The sequence below is a fragment of the Saccoglossus kowalevskii genome, chromosome 3 (genome assembly GCF_978046115.1).
Source record: "Saccoglossus kowalevskii chromosome 3, keSacKowa6.1, whole genome shotgun sequence".
In the NCBI taxonomy this organism is placed as follows: Eukaryota; Metazoa; Hemichordata; class Enteropneusta; family Harrimaniidae; genus Saccoglossus; species Saccoglossus kowalevskii.
This window is the reverse complement of record NC_140643.1, coordinates 24,578,060-24,594,927: the sequence shown is the minus strand read 5'-3', so window position 1 is coordinate 24,594,927 and position 16,868 is coordinate 24,578,060. Positions and strand designations below refer to the sequence as shown.

Genomic DNA, 16,868 nt, shown 5'->3' with positions numbered 1-16,868 from the left:
CAGCTCTGCTGGGCGCGTTGACATTAATATTGATATCACCAATCCAGTTGAAAATTGGTACTATTATGACCAGGATACATGAAAATGTCCTGGTAAGTAGTGCAATACTTCATTGCTTAGAACATGTAAATGTATATGTACCCCTGACACATTCTACATATTTAAAAATAACAAACTTCAAAAACATACATGTAGCCGACCTAAGAATGTCTGTTATTACGGTGTCTTTCTTCAGGCACGACGTGGAACAACTTTGGCTATACATTAATGAATAAGGATTAGAAATCAATTCGCATATTCAAATCCAGGAACAATGAAACCACATTTGTTTGCACACAGTGGCACAGATCAGTACCGAGACCACATAACAAAAATATCAAATTTGAATACCGAACAGAACAATCAGTGACAACGACTTTAATTTTGTAAAAACAAAAAAGAAATAAAGAAACTGTGCTCAACTATAGAGGGACAAAACAAAGACGGATACATGTATATATATATATATATATATATATATATATATAATTTGACATTAATAAAGAAAATGACACTTGAACTCTGATTTGTATTAAAAAGTCTCCAATTGAACACAGAAAAAAATTAACCTCCACGGAGCGTCTTAAAAACTGAAACTTGAAGTATCATCAGTCTGTAAATATGTGATGATTGTAATTCACCGCGCGACTGAATAGTTGTAGTTAACGATTGCATAAACATAAACAAGTATTTTGTGAATGTAAAACTTACGTATTTATAAAATAGATATACACTGATGACCGTTTGAAGAAATCAAATGAATTATTACACGGAATTAAGTTGCTGAAACTGTATGGTTGGGAGGAATTGTTCTGTTCTGCTATCGAAGTTGTGAGGAAAAACGAAATCGTTCAAGTGATGAAAGAAGGGATGTACATGGCCATGACATGTAAGTCTTAGTCTGGCTATTGCCATTTGTGCTACCTCAATGGGTTCAAAAGAAGTTAGTCTATAACCACAACCGACAATAAGCGAATAAATATAATTAATACGAAAGCGAAGTTCGGGTTCTTCCATTTTGAAATGATAGTTCAACATATATATTGTTATCACAATCTTTGATCTACAACTATAGCCTCTTCGAAGTCCAAACTGTTATTTACAACATGGTCGCCGTCGTGGGGCATACACTTTGAAATTATAGAGGAAAATATAAAATCATTGTTGCCATAAAAATATTAAGTCCAAACTGTTTCCGTCTCATTTCTGTCAGGTGTCATGTCTGATCGTGTCTTTATATTCTTACCCAGGGTGTCAAGTCTGATTGTGTCTTTACATTCTTACCCAGGGTGTCATGTCTGATTGTGTCTTTATATTCTTACCCAGGGTGTTTGACAGACGTTGCTCCTTTATTGGTGACATTGGTGGTGAGTAACACAGTGTAGCGTAACGTGACATAATGCAACGCAGTACAGCGTGGCGTATTTTGCTATCAGTACTCGTATTCAGGTAATACCGTCCTGTCTCAATGCTATGAGTTAATCCATGTTGTCATTTTATAGTCGTATGCTGCATACTACCCTTGGTTGAGTGATACACCATTGACACCGGACATCGCGTTTGCATCGCTGGCACTGTTCCAGTCACTCATTATACCATTCTTCATGGTACCCATAGCACTTGGGTACTTCGTCAATGGTCTTGTCAGTACAAACAGGCTTGAAATATTCTTTGCTGCGGCCGAGATTGAGGAGAAAGACGACGGAAGACAACAAGAGTTGGTTAATGATGATGATAACGATAGTGACGAGGAGTGGTATATAAACCAAGGACGAAATGGTGGTGCTTACAAGGTATGCCGGGGAAACTGGTGTCATTATCATATTTATTTAATATGTCGGCTATACGTCTCAGCATTTAACCATGTGATTAAATTCCCAAACCTAAAACGATAGTCGCCAGGAGAAAATTGGTAGCCTCTTGTAGGAGTTTGTCACCCACATTCATTTCTTTAATTGTGATTCATTTTAGAAAAAATATTTCCGCGAGAATATTAAACAGTCTGCAGTCGAGGAGACAAGCATGAAAAAAGAAGAGTCCACAGATAAAACAAAACTGTTGAGACAGGAGAAACCAACGTTGTATGGTACCATGAACAAGACGATATTCCCGGGTCACGACACTGCTGTCCATTCAATACCATTAGATGACCACCTAGCAATACAGGTACACAGAATATATTTATCTTAAGAAATATTGTGAACATATTACGAATGTTTCATTAAACTCTAAACAAATTCCCTATTTTGTACAAGGTGAAAGGTGGTTACTTTGCGTGGGACCCCGAAGATGACAGTGCGATATTGAGTGATATAGATCTTGATATACATAAAGGCAAGTATAAATAACCCCCCCCCCGCTTCTGAGGCAGAGTTTATAGTAACATATCACATATTTATAGACACGTACACGGGTGATGTTTGTATATATTCATGATTACTGTAGACCAGCCTATTGCAGCTATATAACATGCACAATATTATAGGTTATTGTGGGGGCTTTCATTTACATGGCGTCATTTAGCGTAATCATTGTTTCAATCTTTTTTTAGGAAAACTAACAATGATAGTTGGAACTGTCGGGACAGGAAAATCCTCCATTTTATCTGCGATGCTGGGAGAAATGACAACCATCTCCGGCACAGTACAGTTTAATGGGTACTATTACATGTTTATAACAATTCACCACGGCCATACTATTACACCCCCTCCCACGCGGTGAACCGCCAATGAGCTGTGTTTCACTTTGATTTACACACACCATGACGGAACGAGGGAAACATACATACTTGTGGTGCAACTCGTAAAGTCACGTGTAACTTTAAAAAAAAATGGTTAGTGCCGACATGTTTAAAAATAAATATATCCCTCATAAATATGTTACTTTATTTCTCAACTTTGCACAATATCATTATCGTATATAATTGAACTGCACATAGTACACGTAGATTCAGTGTCGCAGCTGGATTAGAATTTGAAAAAAAGACTAATACTTAGGTACCACTTTATTTGTCGCTCAGGAACCATGGTAACATCTCATATTGCTCCCAGAAAGCCTGGTTACAGAACGCCACTTTGCGGGACAATATACTGTTTGGAGAGCAGTACAACAATGATAAGTAAGTCAATCGTTTGTGTACCACGCCGCTTTGTATCTATGCTGTGATTGGCCAAAATATAGTCACATGGGGATAATGCTTTTCACACTGAGGTTCGTAATACAATACCGTATATTCTACTGCGCAAGAGCTTTGCATTTCTGGAACGCAGATTACCGAACACAAATATAATAGGGTGTGTCATATTGCTCTAGTAAATGTGTATTCAATTGTTTCCATTCTTCAGATACCAGTCTGTTTTGAGTGCCTGTGCTTTGCATCCTGACATTGACATTCTACCAGCTGGTGATCTGACAGAGATTGGCGAGAAGGGTATCAACCTCAGCGGAGGACAGAAACAGCGAGTCAGCGTTGCCAGAGCTATATATAGCAATACAGATATAGTTATACTGGTTAGTATACAAAAGTGTACTACTATTTAAAATCCAAATCATTTTAGTCAGTTCACATAGTAAAGTTTATAGTGTGCTCAATAACACTGGTACTTCAAACTTAACTTTGATTCTTCCCTTTTTACAGGATGACCCGTTATCGGCTTTGGATGTGCACGTTGGTCGTCAGCTTTTTATGGAAGGAATAATTGATTTGCTGATTGATAATAAACGAACAGTGATACTAGTAACTCACCAACTTCAGTATCTGCAATATGCTGACAAGGTCTGTAGTCAGTTTTTAACTATGGCTATGTACCCTAGTTGTGATCCAGTAGTTTTGCGTTTTGTATTTTGCACTAGTCGATACTTGTAATGTGTTTACTGATGAATACCCCATGCTATCCGAGAGCAATTTGAATAGAAATATGTACCAAATTCGTTTATAGTTCAATGTAGAGGGCGTCAGACAGATCAACAGAACCACCTGACAACACAACTGATGACTGTCACGTTCTAATGGAATATCAAATTTAATATAAATTGAGAGCCATGCTCATAGTATATTCCCCCCCCCCAAAAAAAATACTGCTATATACAACAGTATAAAATAAATTTTCTATCGATGGGTATAAGATCGGAAACGTTTTTTATCTTATTTTTGTAACTGTCACGTTTCTCCCTGTCTTCCCGTCTTTCTGATTATATTGCTTTGAGCGATCTGATTCGTATATCTTCTATGTGTACATGCGTGTAATTGGTCATTAACGTTGTAATACATTATCATATCATATCATTTGCACTATAGATTGTTGTAATGGACAATGGTAAGATATACAGACAAGGTGAAATAGACAAGATAGCCAAAGAGGATCCCGAACTGTATAAACAATGGCGGGAGACGGTGCAGCTGCTGAGCGAGTCCGAATCGGAAACGGAAGACGATACAACTGTTCAAGAACGAGAAGAACTGAAAAAACAGATATCTGTGATTGAAGACGAGAAACTAGAAGAAGGTAAAAATCATGATATTTTGAACCATTGTCACTGCATTGTTGATAGTCATGTTAAAGAGGCGCCAAGTTCGCGTTTTGTGTAAATAAACAAATTTGTCCCGGTCACAGCTTTTATTTCAAATGTAACCTTCAAGATTACAAACGTAACATTTCCCATCAGATGGAAAACTGATAGAAGAAGAAGAACGAGAACGAGGATCAATTTCACTTGCCATATACATGGTGTACTCTAAAGCGGTAAAAATTCCCTATGCCCTTCTGGCTATTGCTTTGAATGCCATTTCTATCGTTATTATGGCGATCACCAATTTCTGGTTATCGGAATGGTCAGAAGCGGGATATGATGTAGCAAATAAAACCGAGGTGAGTAATTTGCATTCAAAAATATCTGGAATGTCAAACGTGTGTATTACATATCTGTTACCTGTGGAAATAAGGTTTGGGGTCAAGCTGGTGCCTTATAGGTGTTACCTGTGGAAATAGGGATTGGGTTAATGATAGGGCTTGATGGAGTATTACTTGTGAACGTAGTGCCGAGATCGTGCTGGGATTGAGGGGTTTTATACGTGAAAATTTGACTGGGAAATACACTGGTTCGAGATGTTGTGTGTGCGACAATAGAAAACATATCTACTATAGATTTTGGCACACCCTCAATTTCCGCTGTCTACATGACATAAAACCCACACACATCGAACAAGACGTGATACGACGCCTACGGATATCAGTTGATATTGTGTGTTAACACGTGTATTTTTCACTGGTATTTGTTATTTACCCGCAGACTGATATCAAAGATGACAATGTCTACTATCTGGGTGTGTACACTCTTTTCACGTTTATATCTGCCGCGACGTTACTACTTGTTTGTATCACGAGTACGGTGTTTACTATATTGGCAGCCAAACGAATACACCACTCCTTGTTACGAAACATAATCCACGCACCAATGAGATTCTTCGACACAACTCCGATTGGTCGAATTCTCAATCGTTTCTCAAGCGATACTCAGATCATAGACCAGGTAATGCCACTTCCTAATTTCATTCCATAGATATATAAATTTCGCTTGTTTTTCAGTACTAGTTATGTGGAAATAACATTCTCCAACCATTGATCGGTAAACAAAAGTCGTAAAAGAACGTAAAACAGACGCTTGACAACTATAAAACAATTTATGGAAAGAAGACAATGTCATTTTAAACATTAAATGCTAATCATATATGGGTATAGTTTATGATTTAAAAGTGTTAGCAAATCAGACTGTCCTTAGATAGGCTTGATACATACATGCAGTATGTGTGTCTGTTTACTTAGTATGATATCATGATGCTTTTATTACCTTGCCTGTACCATCAAAGATGGAAGGGAAAGGTATATTAAGGGAAAAATTTTGTCCGGCGTTGTCGTCGTCGTCGTCGTCGTTGTCGTCGTCGTTAATAATTGTTATTGTGTGCATGATAACTTTACTAATTCTATTCCAAACTTCATCAAACTTGGTCACCTTGTTCATCAGTATAAAGTCTTCCCTGAGTTTGAACAACAGATGTCCTGCATGAAAATATCATGCAAAAATTGAGAAAAACTGATAAAATATTTTGACTGTTTCTATTTGACTGATCACTGGTGATACACATCAAAGGTCACTGATCTCAGTGGAAATATGCATTGTTGTATGTGTTCAATGAAGCAAATGATTTATCTTGTAATAATATCCTTGGTAATGTATCCCTTACTGGGTTTGAAAACCAACTCATGGAGAGATTGCACAGTCTGATACACATTTGCAAACCTACCAATAAATCTTTACAGAAAACAAGATGTCAGAAAATCAATATAAGCACTCCTATGAACTGGGTGCCAAACTTTGATCAAGATCTGAAGCTAATAGAAAATTTGTTTAGTTCAAAGTTATCAAATCAAAAACAATACATAAAAAATACATAAAAAGCAAAACATTTCATCCACATTTTAAAAAGAAAATTGTTCTAAAATATATGTATTCTGTATTTGACAAACAGTTCATTCGACAAATGAAAACTCACAGGAATATGTTTCAGCTATTAGAACAGAATGATAGAGTTTTTATAATTCTAGTTTAAAAACGCACTTCAAAGATTGCAGTGTTTGAAGATGTAGATTCTCAGGAGGCAACAGTACTGTTGACTTCTCCCTCCACTGGACACCAACTAACTATTTAAGTTGATTTGCATACAAAGCAGAGCTTGCAACATGATAGCTATTCATAAAGGGTGTTTTTTTTATTTTTCATATAATACAGTAGTCACACAATGAGGCAGTTCATATTTGTCTCAGTGAATCATTAATTTTTGACAGACACCTGTACAAAATACTTGGACTAAAGCCAGCTAAAATTTTCTGTTATCTTGCATGTTTTATGAATCTATTCACATCTAAATGCAGCACTTTTTTTACAATGAGACATTTGTTTTTATACTAAAATATCTGAATTACTTTGAAGAAAGCTGGAAATTATGTCCCTTAAAATAATTAAACAAATAAAGCACCAATGTTTTTGTAAGATATTTACATCTTTTAAGGACATTCGGTAGACGGATTCCCCACTGTTGGTTCAACCCCAAAACTTGTTTGTATTCATAATTAATTATGACAATGCATATTTATATTGAAACAAACTATGATAAAGGGAATTATATTATATAACAAAGGGCAAGGTCACCAGAGTTTAACTATGTTTTATTTCAGAGGCTTTGGCAAACAATTTATTACGTAGTACAGTCTTATCTCTGGGTGCTGGTAGCAATCGTTGTCAACACCATAGTCACTCCGTTCTATATATTATTCATTATACCTATTACGATAGTATACTTCCTACTACAGACATTCTTTATTAGAACTTCAAGGTATGTACAATATATGATGTACGGTGCCAATATTACTATAACCATGGCATTGTTATACGAATCATCTTTTGTAAAATAAAACGAAATATCAAATTATACTTTGTGGACAAAGTTATCTTGCTTGTCTTACAGAGAGTTACAAAGAATAGACAGTATCACAAAGTCGCCGGTGTTTGCACATTTCTCGGAAACCTTAACTGGTTTGTCTACTGTACGGGCATATAGGTATGGTTACCTTTAATTTCTGACTATGAACGAACGGATTATGGACTAGTATCATATGCTCAGGATTATTATTCACGATAAATGATTTCATAACAATGAATGATTTGTGTATATTTAAAAATTCCATCATGTTGTTTTTTTGCACAGCCATACTACACATAAATCACTGAGGTCGTTTATTTTTTTAGGATACAGAAACAGCTTCGACGTCGCATCATAGCTAAGATAGATGACAACAACATAGCTTTCCTGTTTATGAAAACAATTAACATATGGCTGGGAATCCGGCTTGTAAGTGTGCATATTTAATAAATTGTTGTATGGGCGGTGTATCAATGCAATTGTGTATGTAGTTTTCAGCACATTTTATAGAAATATTATTAGAGAGCTCAAAATACATGGGTGAGATTCAAACATTTGCATGTATGAAATGGGTGACAAAAGAAACTACACTTTGACTACAGAGTAAATAATTGTGCCAAGACATACTCGTGAGGTCAAACAATATTCCAAGGATCGATGGAATATGTCACGTGTCGCAACTAAGCTACGTATTGAAGCTAACGTAAAGATCTGTCGAGTTGTTAATTTATGAACATATTTTCTAATAATAATAATATCTTATTGTAATTAATAGGACTTCATTGGTTCGTTGATGGTGCTACTGGTAGGCATCATCGCTCTCGTAACCGTGGCATTGGGCAGCATACAGTCAAGTTGGGTCGGACTCACCTTAACGTACGCACTAGCGGTATGTTACCTAATACCGTTTGTTGTCGACAAATATGTAATGCTAAAGCATATGAAACTTGTATTTCTACTTATCCGTTATATTCTTTATTACATACAGGCGGCTACGAATATGAACTGGATGGTGCGACAAACTGCGGATATGGAGATGCAGATGAACGCAGTGGAAAGAGTTAACCATTATACACACCTTGACACAGAGGACTACGAAGGAAATTATTATATTGTATTATCTTACATTACATATTTTGGAGATTTTCTGTTTATTCATTGTCATTTAACTGAATATTTACATTATTTTAGGTGTGACCAACCCCCGCCACGATTGGCCCGACAAAGGCGAAGTCAAATTAGAAAATGTTTGTGTGCGCTATGCAACAACCTTAGATCCGGTGTTGAACAACATAACGCTACACTTCCGAGCAGGAGAAAAGGTTTAAGTTTATGATATTAATTGCCATAATTCTGTTACATGATATTCGAATTATTAGTCACGTAATCAATCATACTCAAATTACAAGTCAAATGGACCAAACTCTATGAGCTATTTAACTGTGTAACCCTCCCAGACATTTTTTTTTACATGAATATTCATGTTTAAATCTTTTCATGCTTTTTAATATGTACTATATGTGGTACAGCTTCAAAATCCTAACAGTCTGTAGTCAGCATTGTTTCAATATAAAGCAAAAACATAATTTTAGGGATCAAAGTACCACGAACCTGCGCCTATACCTTAATTATATTTTAAGACAATAAGTTGTAGTGCATGTCTTTTACGTAACATAATTCGTGAACAGCTTCCCTGGCCTTTTTACAGATTGGGATATGTGGTCGTACCGGAAGTGGTAAATCGTCTCTGACGTTGGCATTGTTTAGGATGATTGATACATTTCAAGGTAGGTAGGTAGATATGAGGATCATTGTGGTTGATATAAATATACCTTAGACACATATAGACTTCTAGGTATTGTTAAAAGAAACAGAGACTGCCTCTCAAACTGTATTCTATTCTATCCCATCACTGTGTCCATTTATGTAACAATGATATGTGTACGCGATGGGTGGTAGAAAGTGGACGAAACGAGTTTCTCTCAGACGCCAATCGCGTTTAAGGTACCTTGACTGTGTTTAATATAGTTTAGAGTTTGTGCTAGGACAATATAAACATTAGTATCTGCAAGATGTTATGTTGTCCTCCCTGTACATGCATTTCACTTTTACTGTTTGTATCTAGGGCGTATTATGATTGACGGTCTTGACATATCACATGTCCCGTTACTGACACTACGAAATAGACTGGCTATCATACCACAGGATCCTGTACTATTCACTGGATCCATCAGGTAGTGACCTTGTCTTATAACTATCATACGTACATACGCGCCATACATACAAACAATCTTGCTGTGATTTAGGTTTAGGCGTTCTATCTGATTTATATTTTATAATTTTCGAGTCCTCGTATTTGTCGTTGTCTTGAATGGGTAATATATTTACAGATTAATACAGTTATATGTCTGTAGATATGTTATATGTATTTCATAAGGTTGCAATCACGTAATAGAAAAAACAATGAATGCGTGTTGTTATCTGCACCTCATTAAGATTTAACCTGGACCCCGAGAAAACAAGAACAGATGATGAACTTTGGGCGGCATTGGAAATTGCTCAACTCAAGACTCTTGTGTCTGAGCTAGATAATCAGTTAGGTAAGTGGTTCATTGGTACATTCTTATTAGTTTAGTAAAACAAACCTGTCTCACGATAATATGTTCACGTTCCTTGTATTTAGATGAACTTGTAGACATGGGCCCAGTAGTAGTTTTGTAAACTCCAATCTGAAATTATGAGCATGAAATCCTAGTTCGTTATAGGGTTACATCCAATCGAAAACATTAGTTCCAATCCATTACATTACTGTTGAATAGTTAGTTTAATCAGATAATGTGGTATGGACCAGCACCCAGCGTTTATGTATAATTTGCTGTACATTAGGTAGTTTGTTATTCGTTGCAGACTCTCTGGTGACTGAAGGTGGTGAGAATTTCAGTGTAGGTCAAAGACAACTATTCTGTTTAGCGAGAGCGTTTCTAAGAAAGGCTAGGGTTCTGGTTATGGATGAAGCTACAGCGTCAATTGATATGCAAACGGTGAGAACGAAAAATGATTACAAATGAAATTGTTGCTATGTATTTCTTTTTTTACTTAGAACCTCCAGGGATTTCATTAAGAGCCGGTCGGCCCCTGGCCATATGGCCGGCTACAAGCCCAAAATTGGCCGTCTATCTTCTGCCTCGACTGCCAACACCATTCTCGCTGCAGCGCTTCGCACTGCCGCGAGCCTTTTCATTTATTTATTTGTTGGCCTGTTGTTACAGGGTGATGGCCTGCTATTAAATGCATTTGTGAAATCCCTGAACCTCTATAACTACAAATTGGGATGTTGAATATGCAAGAAGCACTGTATTGCACAATTTATAACAAGTTCTTATTTTTTAGGACGCCATTCTGCAAAGCGTTGTGTCCACGGCTTTTGCTGACAGAACTGTCATCACAATTGCTGTAAGTAAAAATATATGATACAATACATATACTGTAACGCAGAATGAAACAAACTCGTGTAGAGCTAGCGTAATTGGTGGGTCTGTGTTTGGTTTGTGACCACTACTCGTGTAGAGGTAGCGTGATTGTTGGATTCACATTTGGATCGTGGCCAATACTGGTCTAGATGTAGCATGGCTGGTGGATGTGTCTGTAGATCATGGCCAATACTCGTCTAGCGTGACTGGTGGATGTGTCTGTAGATCATGGCCAATACTCGTCTAGATGTAGCGTGATTGATGGATGTGTTGTAGATCATGGCCAATACTGGTCTAAATGTAGCATGGCTGGTGGATGTGTCTGTAGATCATGGCCAATACTCGTCTAGATGTAGCGTGACTGGTGGATGTGTCTGTAGATCATGGCCAATACTCGTCTAGATGTAGCATGGCTGGTGGATGTGTCTGTAGATCATGGCCAATACTCGTCTAGATGTAGCGTGATTGATGGATGTGTTGTAGGTCATGGCTAATACTCGTCTAGATGTAGCGTGACTGGTGGATGTGTCTGTAGATCATGGCCAACACTCGTCTAGAAGTAGCGTGATTGGTGGATGTGTATGTAGATCGTGGCCAATACTCGTGTAGAAGTAGCGTGATTGGTGGGTGTGTCTGTAGATCATAGCCAATACTCATCTAGAAGTAGCGTGATTGGTGGATGTGGATGTAGATCGTGGCCAATACTCGTGTAGAAGTAGCGTGATTGGTGGATGTGGATGTAGATCGTGGCCAATACTCGTCTAGAGGTAGCGTGATTGGTGTATGTGTATGTAGATCGTGGCCAATACTCGTGTAGAAGTAGCGTGATTGGTGGATGTGTCTGTAGATCATGGCCAATACTCGTCTAGAAGTAGCGTGATTGGTGGATGTGGATGTAGATCGTGGCCAATACTCGTGTAGAAGTAGCGTGATTGGTGGATGTGTATGTAGATCGCGGCCAATACTCGTCTAGATGTAGCGTGATTGATGGATGTGTTGTAGATCATGGCCAATACTCGTCTAGATGTAGCGTGACTGGTGGATGTGTCTGTAGATCATGGCCAATACTCGTCTAGGGGAAGCGTGATTGGTGTATGTGTATGTAGATCGTGGCCAATACTCGTCTAGCTGTAACGTGACTGGTGGATGTGTCTCTAGATCATGGCCAATACTCGTCCAGAGGTAGCGTGATTGGTGTATGTGTATGTAGATCGTGGCCAATACTCGTGTAGAAGTAGCGTGATTGGTGGATGTGTTGTAGATCATGGCCAATACTCGTCTAGATGTAGCCTGATTGGTGGATGTGTATGTAGATCGTGGCCAATACTCGTCTAGATGTAGCGTGACTTGTGGGTGTGTTGTAGATCGTGGCCAATACTCGTCTAGAGGTAGCGTGATTGGTGGATGTTTATGTAGATCGTGGTCAATACTCGTGTAAAGGTAGCATGATTGGTGTATGTGTATGTAAATCGTGGCCAATACTCGTGTAAAGGTGGTGGGGTGATTGGTTGATATTTATTTAGACTTGTATGAAACGTCAATAGTTCCAAAGAACATTACCTTGAGGTAGAGATGCAGTTTACCTGACAGGTATTTTAATTAGTTAATTAAAAAACTAAGATGACCTCCCTTGTCCACAAAACTATATATTTTCGGAAAGCCTGTTGTATGAATTTTAAAACTTTGTTTGTTTATTTGTTTGTTATGGACACTGTAGTTTGAAATATGGACAAAAATGTGCTTTTTTGGTCAAAAGTGATTTAAAAAAATAGCTTCTAAACCATGCTTCTGTTTCCTGTCAAAATTGGTTTACAGGTACATCTGTTTACTATGAAGAAAGTGCCGTCTTGAAAACTGTCAACCAGTTGTCAATTTTGCAGGGCAGCAGCTCAAATTTCACTACTTCAAGTTTATGCATAAATTAACACCTAGGCTAGTTGTCTGTACGATTGTTGTAACACTGTTCAACCAACAAAAATGCCCCGACGGCGTTCTCAAGATAAACACATTGTCAATCATTTGTGAAAATTTTAAAACAAAAGGTCAAAGCGTCTCGGAGCTATTTTTTAAAGTTCTGGGATATGCACTAAAAAAAGCTGAGATAATTACTAATTTGCATAACAATTCACTGAGTAAGAAGTTTGCTAATGCTCATATTTAAAATGGCTGTAACAATTCAAAATTTAAATGTAATATCATTTTGTAAAAAGTTAAATATAGTGCATAATATGGAGATCCCATGTTTCTTTTTTATTATTTATGTACAGCCTTGCTAAATCTTGGTAAGCATTCAAAAGAGAGAATGTTTGCACCTGTTATCTATATTTTAAAATCGTTTTTTGAGTATGTTCCACTATTCACAATTCTACAAACTTTTAACAGTCCATAGCCAAGACTGTTTGGATAATAAAAAGCAAAAAAAAATTCACTCCCAAGTGCCCACGAACCTGCATCTCTACCTTAAATAGATCATAACAAATTTCAATTGCTGTGTTTGATTTCAGCATCGTATATCCAGCATTCTTGACGCTGACACTGTATTGGTCCTGAGTGACGGCAATGTTGTAGAATATGATACACCTAAAATGTTGCTGGATAAAGAAGATTCAATGTTTTCTTCCTTGGTTAAAGGAAACTATGATCAAGACTAGGAAATATATCATTCCTACATGCTCAACGTTGGCCTGAAAATTCGCTATGTTTCACGGTTGCCATTGCTGTGATTGTATTTTCCCTCAAAACAAGTCCCATAAATTGTATTATATGACATGCCCCCCCCCCACTCAGGATCCATAGGGGGCCGCATGCGCCTTCCCATTTTCTCAGGAAAGAGGGTACTTTTTGACGATCTGTCTCGGGAACATTTTCCCGAGAAAATCGTAGAAAAGGGGGTATTTTTTGCTTGTTTTCCCGAGATTCTCAAAATAGGGGGTGTATTTCAAAACACTTCCCGAGATATACAAAAAAGGAGTTCTAGACTGAAAAGTTCCCTAGATAGGGGGTGAAATTCATCGGAAAAGCCCGTGAAAGGGGGGGTTAAATTTTCTTCTTTTCCCTAGATGGGGGGGGTCAAAAAAATGAGGGAACAAGCATAGGCCCCCCTAAATATAGGGAGTGGGGGGACGGGATGATATGTTAATATAACCATCTCATGCAGTAACCTAACACACATATGGAAGAACGTTTGACACAAAGGTGTGTTCTATTGGGTAAGAAGCACTGGCCGTTACTCACTGGAATATGTGGATTGGTCAGTCGGCATGAGGCGAATCCAAACGTGATTCGGTAAACTTTGAATATAAAGAGGGGAGGCAAGGGGGGTAGCTGGTACGGCTTTACGGGAAATAAAAAGGGCTTTTCACAATTTACGAAGAAAAAAAAGACGTTTTTACAGTTTACAGTGTTAACAAATGGAACATTGAATGGTCCGAAGAGCTCTCCGACTCAAATTCTCCACCATTGCTGCGCCGTGTGAAGAGACGCATGCGCATATTACCCTCGTAATGCTCTTCCTTCGGCTAGAGGGCCTTTTACGTTTTGACATTCAATTTTGTAGTGAATTGTGTCATCTAGTCGTTTTACAGTTTCTAAAATGTAATTTCCCTGGATTATTCTTTACGATTTTTTTATTTGGATGTGAATTTTTGTACGTACGAGAAAAATGACACATTTTTACAGTGTACGAAAAAAATATTTGATTGATTACGTTGTACGTCTATCCTGTGATTACAGAATTACGGAATTTATTTTTTCTATTTACGTTGTACGAACAAAAAAAATATTGCAATTACGTTGAACGAAAATAACCCTTGCCCCCCCCCCCTCTATAAAGGTTTTAAAGTGCCACAGTCGTCGTCCCGCGTCGTGTTGCCAAAGCGATGTATTGAGACGCGTTTCAAGTACGTTGTCGTTAGCACAGAGTTGTGCGTTTTACGACGAATGTGGTGCTGTCAATAAGTTGTATGTTTATTGAACTAACCAAGCTCTTACGAATCAGAATAAAATCAAACTTAAAATGAGCCATTCCTTTCACCAGTTGGTGTTACATAATATTTATTCTATGGTATATCGTTGGTTCTTCAGATTCAAACACTTAAAATCCCTAGGTCTCAGTCAAGTTCAACTATACTTTAAGGGTGTCTTCTAATTAAATTATCATTGCTATCGCTGCAATTATGAAATGATCTTATTTCTAAGCACACAATGTTTCGCTATACAACCTTACGAATTACTATATCACTCGAAATACATGCATTTCAATTCAATTCACGTGCTGACCAAATCACGCAATATTTGCATACAAATGAGGAAGATCCCAACATATATAATTTGCTTAAAGGTAGGTATGCATCGCTTTGCTCAATAGATATATAATAATGCATTCGACACTCTTTCGTGGAAATTCATTGATAACACTCTAAAAGTCTTCAACTTTGGAGAAGCGTGCAGAAAATTGGTTCAGATACTTTCACTCACATATTTTTATATCAGATATTTGTTAGTTGTGTGAATAATAGTTTTTTTTTAAGTTGCGTAGAGATGTACGACATGGATAAGGAGGTATGTACAGTCGTGATTTCTAACTATTCTAATCAGGTTGATTGGGATATTTTGTTGAAGCTTATGGTGAATACATTAACGTTAATGTTGATTTTGTGAATAAAAAGAGCCAGACCATTCAACTTAAATTAACAGCAAGGATAACGTCAACCCTTGTTTCTGTGCTGCTGTGCATATTACACACTACATTAAAACGCCTGCTTTTGAATTCCTTTAAATTGTTTATTTAAAAAGTCATTATGAGTATTTGTGTTATACGTTGTAATTAGATGATCACTATCATGATGTATAGATAAACTCCCCAATCCTATGCAGTGATTTTCCCTACCTTGTGTATTCCATCTTCTCATATTATTCTGTTATCTGCCCGACCTATGTAAAGGTACTCCTACCCTGTGGTATTATCTTCCCGCTCTTGTACACAGTGGCGGATCCAGGGGGCCAAACGCATGACGATTCATATCATCTGCATTACACATAGCTTCTCTGCGATTTACGCTCCGTATTTCTTAAGCGATGCTTGGACCCCCCCCCCCCCCATTACATTTTGCTTGATCCGCAACTGCATGTACAGACAAATTTGCTATAATGTCAGGTCTTCATTTGAAACATGGCAAAACAAGAGTAATTTGGATTGGGTACAAACGGCATTGTGGGTCGAGTGCTACTAATTCTAATTTACAGTTACACGAACCTTTCTTACTTTTGGCTGTGCATTGTGACACAATATTGATGATATTAGATCAATTCGGTCAAATCTTCCTACGGATCTCTACATCTGTTTTGTTTTTAATGCTCCATCAAATTCAAACAAATCGGACACATTCTTTGAGCTGTTGAAAACATTAATAAGTGGAATAAATCCACAGGCTTCAATTCTTACTATGGGGGGTGCAAGGACTGGTTTAATTCCCTATTTCATCCAAAGTGATAGTGCAAGACATGTACCGTTACCTCAGAATCACACAGTTGACACTGAACTAAATCGCTTTATCATGGACAAAAATTACAAAAACTTTAATCTGCGTCACGGTAAACTTAGCAATAAGCGAATTTTATTTGGCAGAATACCTGGTGTTATATACGGTAAGTACACCTGTTATTACTTGAATGGTAACGGTGTTGTAGATTGTGGCATAGCAACAATTGATTTATTTCAAATTTGAAATACTTTTAAAGTACATGGATTCACATGCTTCCCATGCCACTACTCCTGAACAAAACGAGGAACATATCCTATTATAGTTAATACCAAGAATATGGAAATGAAACAGTTAAATTAAACAGTTTATTTCGACAGATTTCCGAGATTTTAGCCATGA

General features: G+C 37.4%; 1 protein-coding gene across 1 annotated transcript; it reads left to right on the top strand.

The window, feature by feature from the left end:
- The first annotated feature begins 11 nt into the window (after positions 1–11).
- LOC102808359 (ATP-binding cassette sub-family C member 9-like) lies at positions 12–15,167 on the top strand. Its single transcript, XM_085496956.1, has 25 exons — positions 12–92; positions 766–928; positions 1,366–1,406; positions 1,542–1,832; positions 2,011–2,205; positions 2,295–2,373; positions 2,591–2,696; positions 3,059–3,157; positions 3,384–3,549; positions 3,677–3,814; positions 4,337–4,544; positions 4,705–4,907; positions 5,329–5,568; positions 7,272–7,429; positions 7,562–7,654; positions 7,843–7,945; positions 8,292–8,405; positions 8,505–8,627; positions 8,719–8,838; positions 9,225–9,303; positions 9,642–9,750; positions 10,013–10,116; positions 10,424–10,557; positions 10,907–10,969; positions 13,491–15,167. The coding sequence occupies exons 1-25, from the start codon at positions 66–68 to the stop codon at positions 13,635–13,637; spliced, it is 3,303 nt and encodes a 1,100-aa protein (XP_085353082.1). The 5' UTR covers positions 12–65; the 3' UTR covers positions 13,638–15,167.
- Positions 15,168–16,868: the final 1,701 nt, after the last annotated feature.